This window comes from Dryobates pubescens, chromosome 4 (assembly GCF_014839835.1).
Source record: "Dryobates pubescens isolate bDryPub1 chromosome 4, bDryPub1.pri, whole genome shotgun sequence".
NCBI lineage: Eukaryota > Metazoa > Chordata > Aves > Piciformes > Picidae > Dryobates > Dryobates pubescens.
Window position 1 is genome coordinate 19,390,338 of NC_071615.1, and position 15,787 is coordinate 19,406,124.

The 15,787-nt window shown below is 44.7% G+C and overlaps 1 protein-coding gene across 1 annotated transcript in view; it reads left to right on the plus strand.

Moving 5' to 3' along the window:
• KATNIP (katanin interacting protein) overlaps positions 1-15,787 on the plus strand; it is an 87,290-nt gene that overhangs the window by 58,889 nt on the left and 12,614 nt on the right. The window contains exons 16-21 of the mRNA XM_054180739.1: positions 1,149-1,326; positions 3,781-3,946; positions 11,135-11,292; positions 11,597-11,661; positions 12,167-12,277; positions 14,469-14,608. Coding sequence (XP_054036714.1) covers positions 1,149-1,326; positions 3,781-3,946; positions 11,135-11,292; positions 11,597-11,661; positions 12,167-12,277; positions 14,469-14,608 — 818 coding nt within the window. The remainder of the gene's footprint in view (positions 1-1,148; positions 1,327-3,780; positions 3,947-11,134; positions 11,293-11,596; positions 11,662-12,166; positions 12,278-14,468; positions 14,609-15,787) is intronic.

The window sequence follows — 15,787 nt, forward strand, 5'->3', positions numbered from 1 at the left end:
TAATAGGTTTAATGCTTGTTTGTTTTACAGCATGTCGTGACTGCTGGTGCTTCTTTAGACATTATCCAGCCTGGGTGTTTCTGGGCTGCTCTAATGTGTAAAAAGAAAGATGTTTTTAATTTACAGTGATGGATTTTTATGGAACCTGATCAGATTGGATCATTACTTGCTATATCTGTCCATGCTATTTATATTTTTCCAATAAGGCATGAAACAGGTGGATCTGAAGATCTTTTGTCTGGCCAGTTTTTCTTTCCTATTTATTATCTGGAGGTGCAGGCTAATCAGCACTGCTGCTCTCCCATTAGAATCCTTCCATGTGTCCAGTGCTGATGTGAAGATAATAAACACATTAATAAACCAAATCTGGGGGTTGATTTAACAGTGAGCTGGTGTTCTTGAACAATTTATGGGCTTCTGAGAAACTGGATTTTTATTAATCTATACAGTCATTTAGCTGGCAAAAGATGATAGGCTGCAGACTAATAGGTCTGCTGTTGATATGAGATGTTGGTAGCCCCCCCAGGTAGTCTATCAGAGATTTACAGGATAAATAATTCTAGGAGCACCTCTCCTATGAAGACAGAGAGAGTTGGGGTGGTTCAGCCTGGGGAAGAAAAAGCTCCAAGGACACCTTAGAGCAGCCTTCCAATACCTGAAGAGGGCTACAAGAAAGCTGGGGAGGGACTGTTTACAAAGGCCTGCAGCACCAGGACAAAGGCAATGGTTCTGAAGTAGAGGAGGGTGGATCGAGACTGGACATGAGGAAAAAGCTCTTTACTATGACGATGGTGAAACACTGGAAGGTTATAGAGGGAGGTGTTGGAGGCCCCATCCCTGGAGACGTTCAAGGTTGGGCTCACTGGGACTCTGAGCAGGCTGATCTGTTTGGTATAATCCTGCTTACCGCAGCAGGGTTGGACAAGATGCCTTTTCAAGTGCCCTTCTGACTCAGTGCATTCTGTGATTCCATGATTCTGTTGCCTGGAAGTAGGCAAGCAGGAAGTACCCAACTGCAGCGTAAGTTATTTACTCTAACCAAAATGCTCATACTGATGATCCTTGGGGCTTGCATGCATGCTCCCATTGGCTGCTTCCTTCCCATCAGTATGGACATGGATGTTTTGTATCTCTATTCTTTCGTGTAGGTCTGCAACTGAATTTTACCACGACCTGGGGAGACTCTCATTACCTTGGCCTGACAGGACTTGAAGTGATAGGAAAGAATGGTCAGACACTAAAAATAACTACAGAACAGATTTGTGCTTCACCCCAGGACTTAAATGATCTTCCAGAGTACACAGGAGATTCCAGAACACTGGCCAAGTAAGTAGCAGAAGAACTGGAATGCCCAAGCCTTCTCTGCAGGGCTCTTTTTGATGTTTTTACTTTGTGCCTGTTGTTTCCACCAACAGTTTTGGAGTTTATCAGGTTTAGATGCCTCTTCCATCAAACTGTAGAAAAGTGGCAGAATGCTGGAAGCCTGGATTATGCTAACACATGTTAACATGCACATGGTTTTCATCCCATCACTGCTCATTCTTGGATTTCACAAGCTACCCAGGAACAGCTTGTTGGAGAAACATGAATGAGATGTTTCCAAAAGCTGGGGTTTTGAGCTAGGAGATGGCAACATGCCTGGTTGGTATCTCTGCTAAAGACTTTCCACACAGAAGTGTGGGTGTTGTGTAGCATCTGTCCATGCATATGCAAGGATATTTATGCAGGATTTCTGGATAAGTGTGAGAATGCATTAGGGAATGGCACAAATAGATGCCATTCCTTTGGCAGCCTTTTTCCCCCCCTTAATAAGTCCAGGAAAATTTCATTCATGGACAAGCTGAATTCCTCAGATGAACTTGTACTTGTAGCAGTATAGAAATCATAGGCTACAGGTCTGGAGAGGAATTGGCAGTTGGTTGTTAATGAAGCTACAGGCTGTTGTTTCTAAGTCATATCTCCATTTTAAAGGGTGTTTTCAGTTGTGACCTTGTCCTCTGGCATGTTCATGGCTTGGGAATATTTTTAGAAGTTAGGACTTCTCTTTGCAGTCTTTGCTGAGCCTTCCTTAGAATGTCATCTCTGTGCACACTAACTCTGCTCCTGGTAACTCCTCTCATCTGACTAATACAAATGTTAAGCCTGCTTGTATAGAACTCCATGGTGGTTCTACTTTTTTTGTATGAGAAGCTCTTCTGTAGGAATCAAGATCTAAGAAATCTTCCCATGAGAGCCCCTGTGATAAAGAGATTCTGGCAGTGGAGCCTCTCCATGCTCTACCATGATGGACCCAGATGTGAAGAATCCATTTAGCTTTCTCTTGGTGTCTCATCTCTGAATACTTCTGGTCATCTGTTCATCCTACAGAATTTCTGGCAGGCTTTCTGCTTCTGATGGAGTTGAGGAGTTTTATTCATGGTACCTTTTGCTTACTAGCCCTCACACTCTTTCTTTTTTTTGGCCTGTGCATACGCATTTAGCCTTCCAGACTTTATGATCCTATCAGTTTAGGAGGGTTTGCTCATGTATTTTGTTGAGAGGTGGCTTGTAATAACTTTCTCCATTCTGTTTCTCAGCCAGGCTGCCTTTGATTTTTCAAGTCCACTCTCTTTCTAATGTCTTTCTTAGTCAGTGAGGTGCATTTGTTCTGTGCTTCCACGATAACAGCTCCTGATAGTCTCTCTGCCGTGCATAAGGATTTTATTTTGTTGCTCCTTCTGGTTTTGGTTTGGGTTTTGGATGTGGAATTTTTTTATATATATTTATAGTTTTTGTTTAAAAACTCTTTCAGGCACAAGAAAAAGGGCTTTTATGGCTTTTGGTATTTCTGTAAGTATATTGAATTTGAGTACACTATTGTGGCATTTGGAATAGGTCCTGTGTACCGTTCAGGATGAAGTCAAGGATTATAGCTACTCTCACGGGCTCCCTTATCAGTTCCTCTGTGAAAGAGTCATTACTGAAATCTTTTTCTTTAAGGATCTGCCAAGCCTGGCCCTCAATCTTCCATTAAACTTTTAAATAAATAGTAAGTACACAGGGCAGTGTACCAAAGTCATTACAGTGGACAATTAGTTCATATTCTCCTTCACTCCGTCTTTGTATGCTGCAGTTTGTGGCAGAAGAATATTGTCAGGATTCCAAAATGAGGAAATAATGGAATTAACTTTATCTAGCCAGCCTGAAGTCTGTGCTCTTGTGAGGAGGCACCATCCTGCTGGTAGGAAGCTTTATAAAAACTGGGGCTGTTTCTGACTGTGTGGATGAAGAAGGATGGGAACAAACTCTGCCTATTCTCTGGGTCTCTCCAGCTGCCGCCCAGCTCGCTGTAGGATTCAGAGGAGTTGCGTTGGCATAGTAACACAGTGCAGAGTGCCAGATAGCCTGGGTTAGCCATGGCACTCTATTAATAACTTAGATTGTGTCTGGGACTTCGAGTTTTGCCTTTGGCCATCTCGGTACAGAGGTAGCTGAGCTTTGCTTTGCCTGCCACTGTCCACACAGGGGAAGAACTAAGGATTTTTCTGATTTTCCTCAAACAGACTCAATTAAAGGACATCCTGATTTTTCTCTCCTCACTGTCTCTAATTCAACCATTGAAGATTATTTCTGATGCTTGCTGTGCTTTTTTAAGTGCATCCACATTGGGTACAATGAGCCCTGGAAGCTTGGAAGTGCCATCTAGAAAAAAAACCCTAACACCTTTAATGCCTGCTTTTCAGGAGAAAAGTAAGCTTTTTCTTTTCTTTCTTTGCACTTAATGGATTTTTCTCTTTGTAGGTTAATAGATGGGACTAATATCACGGTGGAGGATGACCATATGTGGCTCATTCCCTTCTCTTTTGGAGAAGATCATCTGCTCACCATCCATTTTGATAAAATTGAAAGCGTTGCAGGGCTTCGCTTTTGGAACTATAATAAATCTCCTGAGGATACCTATAGAGGGGTAAGTAAAAGAAAAGGAGCACTGCCAGCAAAATATACAGCAGTGCATTGGAAAATTGGTACTGTGATGAATGAATATAGCTGCCTTAATGGAACACCATAAATCTTTCTGGATTGTCTGAGGCTGAATTTCGTGGCGGGTGTAATGCATTTCTGTCTCTACAAACAGCAAATAGTGAAAAAAAGCCAGAGATAGTTTAAAGAAATCTTCACAGCTGATTTTTCCAAGAGACACCTACCATAGCACATATAATTTTCAAGATCTATGGTGGTGAAGTGGTATCCTCTCCTTATCTGCTGTTTAGGGCTACCCTATGATTATTTCCTGGGAATGATAGAATGGGGATGTTTACCCAACTGAAATTGTGTTTAGTTAAGTTCCAGAAGGTCAGTCAATCAGTACTTCTTTTTCCAAGAATCACAGAACCCTAGAATGGCTCAGGTTGGAAGGGACCTCAGAGATCATCTACTCCAACCCCCTGCCACGGTCAGGGACACCTCTCAACTAGACTTGGCTGCTTAAGGCCTCATCCAGCCTGGTCTTGAATGTCCCCAGGGAGGAGGCTTCCACAACTTCCCTGGGCAGCCTATTCCATGGTCCCATCACCTTCATACTGAAGAACCTCCTAAGATCCAGTCTAACCCTGCTCTTCCTCAACTTCAAACCATTCCCTCTTGTTCTATTGCTAGACACCCTCATGAAAAGTCCCTCTCCAGCCTTCCTGTATTCAGGTATTGGAAGGCAGGTCTAAGGTCCCTTCAGAATCAAGTCTTCTCCAGACTGAACAACCCAAGCTCATTCAGCCTGTCCTCATAGCAGAGGTGCTCCAGCCCTTGGATTGTCTTTGTGGCCCTTCTCTGGACTCATTCCACCAGCTGTATGCCCTTATGCTGGGACCACCAGAACTGGAGGCAGTATTGGAGGTGGGGGTCTCAGCAGAGCAGAGTCAAGGGGCAGAATCCCCTCTCTTGCCCTGCTGGCCACACACCTCTTGATGCAGGAACATTAGAATGGAGATGCTTACCCAGCTGAAATTCTGGTTAGGTAAGTTCCAGAAGGCCAACTAATGAGCACTCTTTTTCCCCAAGCAACAAGCAGAGTCTCTAAAACCGAAATGGGGTTTAGGTGAAGTTGACTTCTTCACACAGATCAGTTAAAAAATTCCATAACATAGCTCCTCTCTTCCTTTTCCAAATTGCATGTTTTATATTTTATATCTTTTTCAATATTAAAGTCTCAGACTGGACTGGCATTTGAGACCTGTTGGAGATGATGTTGTGTCATGCTGGCACTCTGAGTCTGGCTGTGCTTCATGTCCCTGGTTTTTTTCAGAGCAAGACATTCAACTTGTACTGATAATGAAGACATAGTTGCTGTTCACTGCACAGAAAGTTTATTAATCCATTTGTTTCCAGATTTTCCCCTTCACATATCACTGCTGCATTCTTGATGTCCAAACTCAGTCACTAGATAAGGAAATTGCTGGCATGCTTTAAGCCAGAGAGAGCCAGAGCAAAGAGGATCATCAGAGTTCTGGTCAAGAATTCTGCCAGGGAGTCTAGCATTGGAGTTAGAAGCATGGATCCTTCTTAGGATCGGGCAAGATAGGGGCAAAAGTTGTGCAACTGCTTCTTTGTGTAAATTTACCTTCCAGGAATTGCTTTAATAAATGTGTGAGGAGGAGTTCCCTCTTTGAACATCAGCATGGGGAGTTGTTGAGTGCCAAAGACTCCCCCAGGGCTGGAGCAGTAGATCTTCCGTTACAACTCATTAGAGACTCTAAAATACAACTCCTGATCTTGTCATATATTGCATTAACCTGACATGTTTGATCCATGAGAGGATTGAGGAGCACGTTGAGCTCACCATCTGAACATCTACCCTGGGGCAGACCTAGGGATTTTAGTGAGATCTGTTACTTAGTTGATATGATTCAGCGTGAGAGGAAGAATTCTTCCCTGTAAGGGTGGTGCAGCTGTGGGACACTCTGCACTGGTAGGAGATTTGTAAAACTACATTGGACAAAGTCCAGAGCACCTTCATTTAGCTTTGCAGCCTTTTCTGCTCTGAGCAGGATTTGTGGCTGCAGACATGCTGGAATCCCTTCCAACCTTAATCTCTACGATTCAGTGGACAAAATACAACATGATGAGCAGGAGCTGTGAATGGAGGCATGCAGGAATCCCTTCCAACCTAAATCTCTCTGGTTCAGTGGACAAAATACAACATGAGGAACTCTTGAAGTGCAGCTGTGCAACACTTTCCTCTGCAATTGTAACCCGAAGCTTCTCCAAGGCAGAGCAAGGGGAAAAAGATGGAACACAAATCTTAATACCAAATGAATTCCTTGTATGTGTGTCTCAGTGTAGTGGTTTGGGAGACCAATTCTCCCACCGCAGGCAAAAGAAAGACTCAGACAAACGGATTGCAAAAAAAAAAAAGGGGGAAAGTTTAAATGGAAAAAAAACCCAAAGAGAATTTTACAGCAAACCACAGGCACCGTGACAAGGAGAGAGATCCCAACACGTACCCGAGAACGTCCCGTCCCCACCCGGGGGTACACCCAAACCGCCCCCCCCCGGGCTCTTCCTTCCCCTCAACCCAGCCTTTGGCATGGGCAGGCCCGAGGCAGGCGGCTCAGCCGTGGTACCTGGGCAGCGGCGAGGGACGAAAGAGGAAGTAAGGACCCCGCACGGATGTTTTATAGAGGAGCAGGGAATTATGGGTGAAATACCTGGTTTGCTGTGACCACCCAGTGGGCTGGCCCTCCTTTTGGGACCTCCCGGGTATGGTCTGTGCAGTGGCATCTGGGCCAGCACCCAGCCTAAACCACCACACTTAGTTAAGGGAGGGAAAGAACTAGTCAAATCCCTATAAGCTAACATGGAATTTGGTCTTTGAAAGCAAAACCAAAAAAAAAAAAAAGAAAGAAAAGTTTGTTTTCACTGTGGGCAGGTACAAAAAAGAGAGGGCTTTGATCCAGTATGCATGCAGGTGGCTCACCTGTAAGTGCCATAGCAGTTAGTGGGTACAGTTTAAATGACCTGCAGTCCTGCAAAATGATAAATTATTTGGAAACCTGAAGATAGAAGGGATCTGCAGGGCCCCAGTGAAGAGGCTTCAGACTGTAAACCTCGGGGATTGTGACATCTGTCTCCTGCAGTATTTCTGTGCCTTTGCAGAAGCAGTCCCCAGGTATGAGATCTAATGATTTGTTAGGCAGCTGTGGACTGGTGGATTCTATTTCCAGCTTCAGTATGAGAGGGGAATGGCAGTGAACTGTCAAAATGAAGCCTTGTGTGCTATTTCCAGCCTGATGAAAAATCACCTCCTGAAAGCTTTGTTATGCCATTTGTAAAATGCTCAGTGTGATGGCTGAGTGCCTTCTCAGGTGATGAACATTACTTAGAAATGAAGGCCGGAAAGGGCACATAAATGTAGGGAGCTGTGGTATAATAGGTAAGATTTAATCTCCATGTCTCTGGACTTCCCATTCAATACGTTTCCTAAACTGAAGTGTACCTCAGTGGATTTTTTTACTTCCTCTCCTCAGCATGGCAGACTGATTCAGCTGGAAAGTAACATGCAGGAGAGTCTCTGATCTGAAAAAGGACATATCCTTTCTTTCCAAGAGTGCTGAAGATGAAACCAGAAAAAGCTATTTCTCCATGCTTGGTACTCATACAAACATTCCCCTCTAGTTAATCTGAGCACATCCTCTAGTCTAGCACAAAACCTGAGGTTTTCAGATCAAGAAATGTCTGTGTAATAAAACCCCAGGTCCTTTGCCTTTGGGATATTGCCTATATAATTTTGTGAAATTGTAATTGAATGCAAAAATCACTTAGAGATGGAAAAAGTATGAAAACTGGGATGAATTTCAGGTCACCAATGATACCCAGGCTTTGCATAGTGCTCTGAATGCTTCAAAATTCATCCCAGCTAGACACCTGAAGTGAGAATTTGAACTCTGGATACTGCTTATATATTTTTAATGGAAATCCTGATAATGAAAACTCAATATTTGCATAAGTTAACCTCAAACTGTACAGCAGGCAGGGTAAAAACTGAAGAGCAGAAAACCGACTCACATTCCCTTCAGACTAAATTAAGTCATGTATTAACTAGCTGTTTTGGTCCAGTTCATTAGTCACCAAGCTTTAACCATAGTGCCAGGTATGAGGCCACCTTGTCATCTTATACAGGATCATTCCTTCCTTAACCAGTAGTTAGTGAAAGAGTGCAATAAATGCTACTTGTGGTTAACATGAAGTTATACTTATTACATTTCGGGGCTAGATGTAGTGGTAATTGTTGCTGCATGATTGAATTATTGTGTTTGGGATCATTTACACAACCCCAGATGGTGCTCATGGGGGAGAGTGAGGAGGCTCCTGCATCACCTGAATACTTATGACTGAATGATTTAGTTTAATCTTCAGAGATTGCATAAGATGTGCCTGCATCTGTGATGTGGAAAAAGCTGAGTTCTGCCTGGTATGGGTCCCTCTTCTTTATTCATATGCCTTGGGGTTACATACAGCACTGCTTGGTAGATGAATTTGCACGGTCCTGGAAAAGTCCAAGTGGCAGCTGCCACAATGACAAATGGGGAAGTGCAGGCTCTCTGTAAATGTAGCCCACAAGAGAGTCTGCTTGAGGGAGAGCAGCAGCTTATGTGGTTCCTTACAGGCTGGCTTCAGGCCTGATCTAGCAGTGGGTTTGGGTGCATGATGGCTCTGCCTCCTCAGATCACCTTTATCACGGTATCTCAGTATAACTAAGGTTGGAAGAGACCTCGAGGTCACCAACCTGTCACCACAGACCTCATGACTAACCCATGGCACCAAGTGCCACATCCAATCCCCTCTTGAACACCTCCAGGGACGGTGACTCCACCACCTCCCTGGGCAGCACATCCCAATGACGAACGACTCGCTTGGTGAAGAACTTTCTCCTCACCTCAAGTATAAAACTCCCCTGGCACAGCTTGAGACTGTGTCCTCTTGTTCTGGTGCTGGGTGCCTGAGAGAAGAGACCAACCCGTTCCTGGTTACAGCCACCTTTCAGGTAGTTGTAGAGGCAATGAGGTCACCCCTGAGCCTCCTCTTCTCCAGGCTAAGCAACCCCAGCTCCCTCAGCCTCTCCTCACAGAGCTGTGCTCAAGGCCTCTCCCCAGCCTTGTTGCCCTTCTCTGGACTCATTCAGTTGTCTCAATGTCCTTCTTAAACTGAGGGGCCCAGAACTGGACACAGGACTCAAGGTGTGGCCTAACCAATGCAGAGTACAGGGCACAATGACCTCCCTGCTCCTGCTGGCCACACTATTCTTAATGCAGGCCAGGATGCCATTGGCCTTCTTGGCCACCTGGGCACACTGCTGGCTCATGTTTAGGTGGCTGTCAACCATCACCCCCAGGTCCCTCTCTGCCTGGCTGCTCTCAGCCACTCTGACCCCAGCCTGTAGCTCTGCATGGGGTTGCCGTGGCCAAAGTGCAGCACTTGGACTTGTTGAATGCCATCCTGTTGGCCTCTGCCCAGCTGTCCAGTCGGTCGAGGTCCCTCTGCAGAGCCCTTCTGCCCTCTAACTGACCAACATCTGCTCCTAACTTAGTATCATCTGCAAATTTGCTGATGACTGATTCAATCCCCTCATCCATATCATCAATGAAGATATTAAAGAGGATGGGGCCCAGCACTGCTCCCTGGGGCACACCACTGGTGCCTGGCCACCAGCTGGCTGTGGCACCATTCACCACCACTCTCTGGGCTCAGCCTCCAGTCAGTTCCTAACCCAGCACAGAGTGCTGCTGTCCAAACCACGAGCTGACAGTTTAGACAACACTTTGCTGTGGGGAACGGTGTCAAAGGCCTTGCTGCAGTCCAGGCAGACCACATCTACAGCCTACCCCACATCCACCAGGCAGTCACCTGATCATAGAAGATCAGGTTGGAGAGGCAGGACCTGCCCTTCCTAACTCCATGCTGGCTGGGCCTGAGCCCTTGGCCGTCTTCCAGGTGTGCATATGATATAGACTGACTTGAAAGCCCAGCCTCTCCAGTCTGTTGATGAGTGTCTGCAGTGTATCAGGAACAGTGTGGCCAACAGGAGCAGGGAGGTCATTCTGCCCCTGTACACTGCACTGGTTAGGCCACACCTCAAGTCCTGTGACCAGTTCTGGGCCCCTCAGTTCAGGAAGGAGGTTGACTTGCTGGAAGGTGTCCAGAGAGGGGCAACAAAGCTGGGGAGGGGTCTGGAGCACAGCCCTGTGAGGAGAGGCTGAGGGAGCTGGGGTCGCTTAGCCTGGAGAACAGGAGGCTCAGGGTAGACCTTACTGCTGTCTACAACTACCTGAAGGGAAGTTGTAGATAGGCAGGGGCTGGTCTTTTCTCCCAGGCAGCCAGCATCAGAACAAGAAGACACAGTCTTAAGCTGTGCCAGGGGAGGTTCAGACTGGTTATTAGGAGGAAATTCTACACAGAGAGAGTGATTGCCTGTTGGAATGGGCTGCCTGGGGAGGTGGTGGAGTCCCCATCCCTGGAGGTGTTCAGGAGGAGACTTGATAGGGTGCTTGGTGCCATGGTTTAGTTGATTAGGTGGTGTTGGATGATAGCTTGGACGCAGTGATCTTGAAGGTCTCTTCCAACCTCGTTTATTCTATTCTATTCTCCTGAAGGCTCAGGAATCATGCAACTGTCGAATTCTTTAGGTTGAAAAAGGCCTTTGACATCGAGTCCACCATTAAACCACATCCCTCAGCACCACATCTTCCTGCCTCTTCAGTCCTTCCATGGATGGTGACTCCACCACTTCCCAGGGCCACCTGTTTGAGGGTTTGGTAACCCATCTGGGGAAGAAGGGAAGCTTCAGTTTGACAAAATCTAGTGAGAGGCAATAATTGCAGTGCCTCTGCCATACTTTTTTTTTTTGGTTACCTCTTTTCCCCAAATTCTCTCCTCTCCCATCTTCATCAGTGTTGGCTATGGTGCCCTGAATTGTACACTATGGGTGGCAACTGGTGTCTGCTGGTTTAGGCTTCCTCTTGTTGAAGGCTGCCATTTCACAGAGGAATGCAGTAAATGTAATAAAATTGACTTTATTTCAGAATCTGGAATGGTTTTAGTTGTTTTGGATCTGGTATATTTTATGTCATGTCTTGTAATCTCACCTCATGTTATTTTACACAAGGCTAAGGTAGTCCATGTGTTGCTGGATGGTCACAGCATCTCCCCACCAGAAGGCTTTCTTATCCGCAAGGGACCAGGCAACTGCCACTTTGACTTTGCCCAAGAAATTATCTTCCTTGACTACCTGCAGCCCCAGCTGATTAATAAAGTACAAAGGAGGTAAAGTAGGCTGGTTTTACTCTCTACACCTCCCAATTTCGCTTTAATGTTCAGTGTTCTTTCATATTCTCTCCTGAAGCAATTGTATGAGGCACCTGGATGAAAATAAGCACTGAGAGCAAAATGTTTCATTCAGTTGCAACTGTAGACTGTTAAGCAGAGATCAGAGGACAATCTAGTCCAGAAATGCAAGCACCAGCGTGTGGAGGCTTAGTTCTGTGGGTTTGTTCTCTTGATTTGTGAATGAGCCAAAGGTACATAAAGAAACTAGTGAAGGTATTTTGTCTTGGTTTTTTTTTGGCAGACCTGGGGCAAAGAGAATGGAGCAAGCCAGTATGGACTATGAAGCACCCTTAATGCCATGTGGCTGTATCCTTGTCTGTAATTTTCTTACTTGGCATACAGAATATTGTAGAGTTATAAACTGCGGTTCTGAGTCCTGAGATTTTTGATTCCAGCTATTTCTGGGACATTAACAAGATACCAAGAATATGAGAAAGGCTTCTGTTAAATATGAATAAATGGAGCTATAAATTCGGTAGGTCTTCATCCAATGGGATAAACACGTACATGTGAACATCTACACATGTAAGCATACACAGCCTTTTGCTTAGTTGTACTACCTGCTCATTTGTGGGTATTATCAGTGGACTCCTTGCCTTGAAAGGAAATTGTTTCTTCAGAGAGATTTAAGATATAGTGAAGTCAGAAGTGAAAACCAGATGGTTGTTTTTTTTTTTTTCCCCCCTCTTCTGAACTGCAAATGAGAGTGTCTGACACTGAGATGTGGGCTGCTGTGAAGCTGCAAATGAAGTAATCTGTTAGGATTAAGTATCAGTATCAACATTTTCCTTAACAGCTTTTTATTTTTCAGTTGTTTTCCAGTTTCAGCTTTTGACAAGTTGGGGTGATCCATACTACATTGGTTTGAATGGACTTGAGTTGTTCAATGAACATGGAGACCAAATCCTGCTCACTGAAAGCAGTATCCTTCCACAGAGAAAGCACCTTTGTCCTTTTTGGATACACAGTTTGCTCCCTGGCAAATGATCATATGGTATCACTTGCTGCTTCTTCCAAATTGCCAGTTGATCCTGTGTCATTCCTCTGTATATCTCTATGTTATGATACTTGTTTACTGTCTTCTATGTACTTGCAGAGCATTTCTTCTCTGAATGGGGTGCACCGACAAAGCAGGACAAGGTTACAGAAGGGAAAGCTTAGGCAGGAAGATATGGTATTTTTTTTCTACTAAAGTTTACTTCTTCTGTGATGTGGAAGGAGCAGGGTATTTGAGCTGTAAATTCTTTTAAAAGGGTTGAGTTCAGTTCCTCTTTCATTGTGCAACAAGAAACACAGTTTTCAGAACTCTTGGCCTGGAGCTTTGGGCTATTCTAGGCTTCCGGTTGAGTCACGAAGGTAAAGGCTGAGACTTTGATTCAGCATTCCCTGGGTAACCAACAGAGGGAATAAAGGACATGTTTGAAAGATTCATAGTCATCAAGGTTACACTTGGGTGCTCTGTATCAGCTGAAGTCTCTTAGGAGCTGAAAGCTTCACACCCCAACATATAATTCATGTAGTTCAGTCACTTGCAAGAAATGTTTCTTAGCCAAGTAGAAAAGATGAAAAGCATGGATGCTGGTGAATTGTGGGTCTCTGAGGATCCCTCTTGCCTAATAAATAGAGGCTACAAAGAAAAAGGTAGTGAAGGCTTTTTCTTGAGTGCTGTTTTTATTTGTATCTTGTATGATACATGATGAACCTGAAACATCTGTAAGGGAGAAGCAGCATTTTGAAATTGAAAAGTGGTAACAAATTGTTTCTAAGAGCAAGGGATTTGAACTTCACTTTCAGAGAGCGTGTCTCTACCTGGCAGTGTATTGTACTAGAAGGACACCTCAGCTGCTTTTGAATGATGGCGTGTTTCTGCCCTGCAGTGGAGCTGCTTGGATGTATTAGGATCCCCAAAAGAGGATATTTGTCTTAGTGCAGTACTAAATGTGGTAATTTAGTGCTGAGTCTGGAGCAGGCCTTTCTTAAACAGCTGAGGCATTGCTATGTTATTCCTTAAATTCTTTCTAAGTACTTACAGACTCAGGCCTTCTAGAAGGCAAGACAAGGGGAAATTACTAGGGATTTGTAATTCTGAAGACAGTGCCATCTATCCTAGTTCCTTTGCATATCTTTAATGCAGGTTTGTTTCTAACATAAATGTTCTCTTATGGAGGAAATGTGATTACCTAGAAAGCTTGTTCAATAGAAGGTTTAATCTTTCCCTTTCAAAGAACTGAAAGAAGGCTTTTATAGAATCAGAGAACAGTTTAGGTGGGAAAAGACCTCTAAGATCATTGAGTCCAACCATTGTCTAACTGTACCAAGTCTGGTGCTAAACCATGGCCCTCAGCACCACATCTCTGCCTCTTTTAAACACCCCCAGGGAATTTAACGATCTCCCTGGGGAGCCTGTTCCAGTGTTTGAGACCCCTTTCAGTGAATAAGTTCTTCCAATTTACAACCTTAACCTCCCCTGCTGCAACCTGAGGCTGTTTCCTCTTGTCCTGTATCACTTGTCATAAAGGAAGGAGACTGACCTCCCCACCGCACTCCAGTCTCCTTTCATGGAGTTGTAGAGAGCCCGAAGGTCTACCCTCAGCCTTCTCTTCTTCAGACTAACCAATCCCAGTTCTTTATTAGACAGTTACAAATTTGTATCCCTAACAAAACTTAATCTAATGGATGACTACCTCTTGCAAGGATACTTCCCTTGAGATAAGTTTTGTATGAGAAGTTTTCACAAGTTCATGCTAAAAATGTGGCACTTGGTCACACACACACAAAAAAAAGCTGGCAAATGCCTATTCTTCCTGAGGGAAACCTATTGATTTAGTCATAAATACATATTTGACAATAAATTAGATGCAACTAATTAATTAATTTTGGTTAAAATAATTAGTTTGAATGCCAGGATCTGTAAGGGTTACTCTCCTCCTAAAAATGAGCCCAAATTTCCTGAGCTACCTGGGGGAAGTACTTGGAGTGTTTTTAAGTTTGACTGCTGTGGTGGCTAATACTTGCTCATGGAATCTGGAAGACCAAACATGAACTTTTAAATTTGGTGTTTCTGAAATACCCTCTTTCTGGTTATTTACCCTTAAAGTTGTTTTTGTTTTCAGATATTGCTGCTTTTCCAGATAGTGTCAACAGTTTAGAAGATGTATCTGGAGATGTCCGCACCCCAGACAAACTAATTGACAGAGTGAATGACACAATTGATGGCAGACATATGTGGCTTGCACCAATTCTTCCTGGTTTGGTACAGTTCCCTTTTTTATTCCATTTTAGTGGTGTGTGTAGATGTATCATAGAATCCTAGAATGACTCAGGTTGGAACCTCCCTGCCATGGGCAGGGACACCTCTCAACTGACTCAGCTGCTCAAGGCCTCATCCAGCCTGGCCTTGGACCACCCCTAAGGAGCAGGCATTCACAGAGGCTCACCACCCTCATACTGCAGAACTTCTTTCTAAGATGCAGTTTAACCATACTCTCCCTCAGCCTCAAACCATTTCCCCTTGTCCTGTTGCTAGACACCCTTTTGGAAGGTCCCTCTGCAGCCTTCCTGGAGGATCCCTTCAAGTATGAGAAGGCAGCTCTAAGGTCCCCCTGGAATCTTCTCCAGGGTGAACACCCCCAGCAGCCTCAGCCTGTCCTCATAGCAGAGGTGCTTCAGCCCTTGGATCATCTTTGTGGCCCTTCTCTGGACTCACTCCACCAACTCTATGTCCTCCTTATTCTGGGGACACCAGAACAGAGGCAGGATTAGAGGTGAGGCCTCAGCAGAGCAGAGTACTGGAGCAGAATCCTCTCTTGCCCTGCTGCCACAGTCCTCTTGCTGCAGCCCAGCACACAGCTGCCTTATGAGCTGCCTTATGGGCTGCCTGAGGGCACTGCTGGCTCATGGTGAGCTTCTCATCGATCAACACCCCCAAGCGTCTTCAGGGTTACTCTCAACCCACCCTGCACCCAGCCTGGCTTTGTGCCTGGGGTCCGCCCCACCCAGCTGCATGTAGCTAGAAGCATAAAGGGAAGAGGAAGCACATAGAATTTGAAGATACATTTTAACATTAGTAGCTGATGTGAAATTGCTGCCTTTTAGTAGTTCTTTTCATTCCAGTTTTTCTTCACTGCACGAATAACAGCAGCAGAGATTTCCCAGGTTTTTCATCTCCTCCTGTCTCCATGGTGCAACAACAGAGGAGTTTCCAAGGCTAGCATAGATGTGTTTTCAGTTACGATGATAAAGATACTGACCAAGGGGTTTAATATGCGTGTTTCGAGCAGCAAGCACCTTGCAAACGGCCCCTGACTGGCATCTGGAATTTGGTTTTCTTTGCAGAAAGCAGTGGATGCTGCTCCAGCAGTGAGAATTAATCTCATTATCTGTGTGAATTAAAATTCATAAATTAGAGATGACAGACTCAGTATTTTGTATC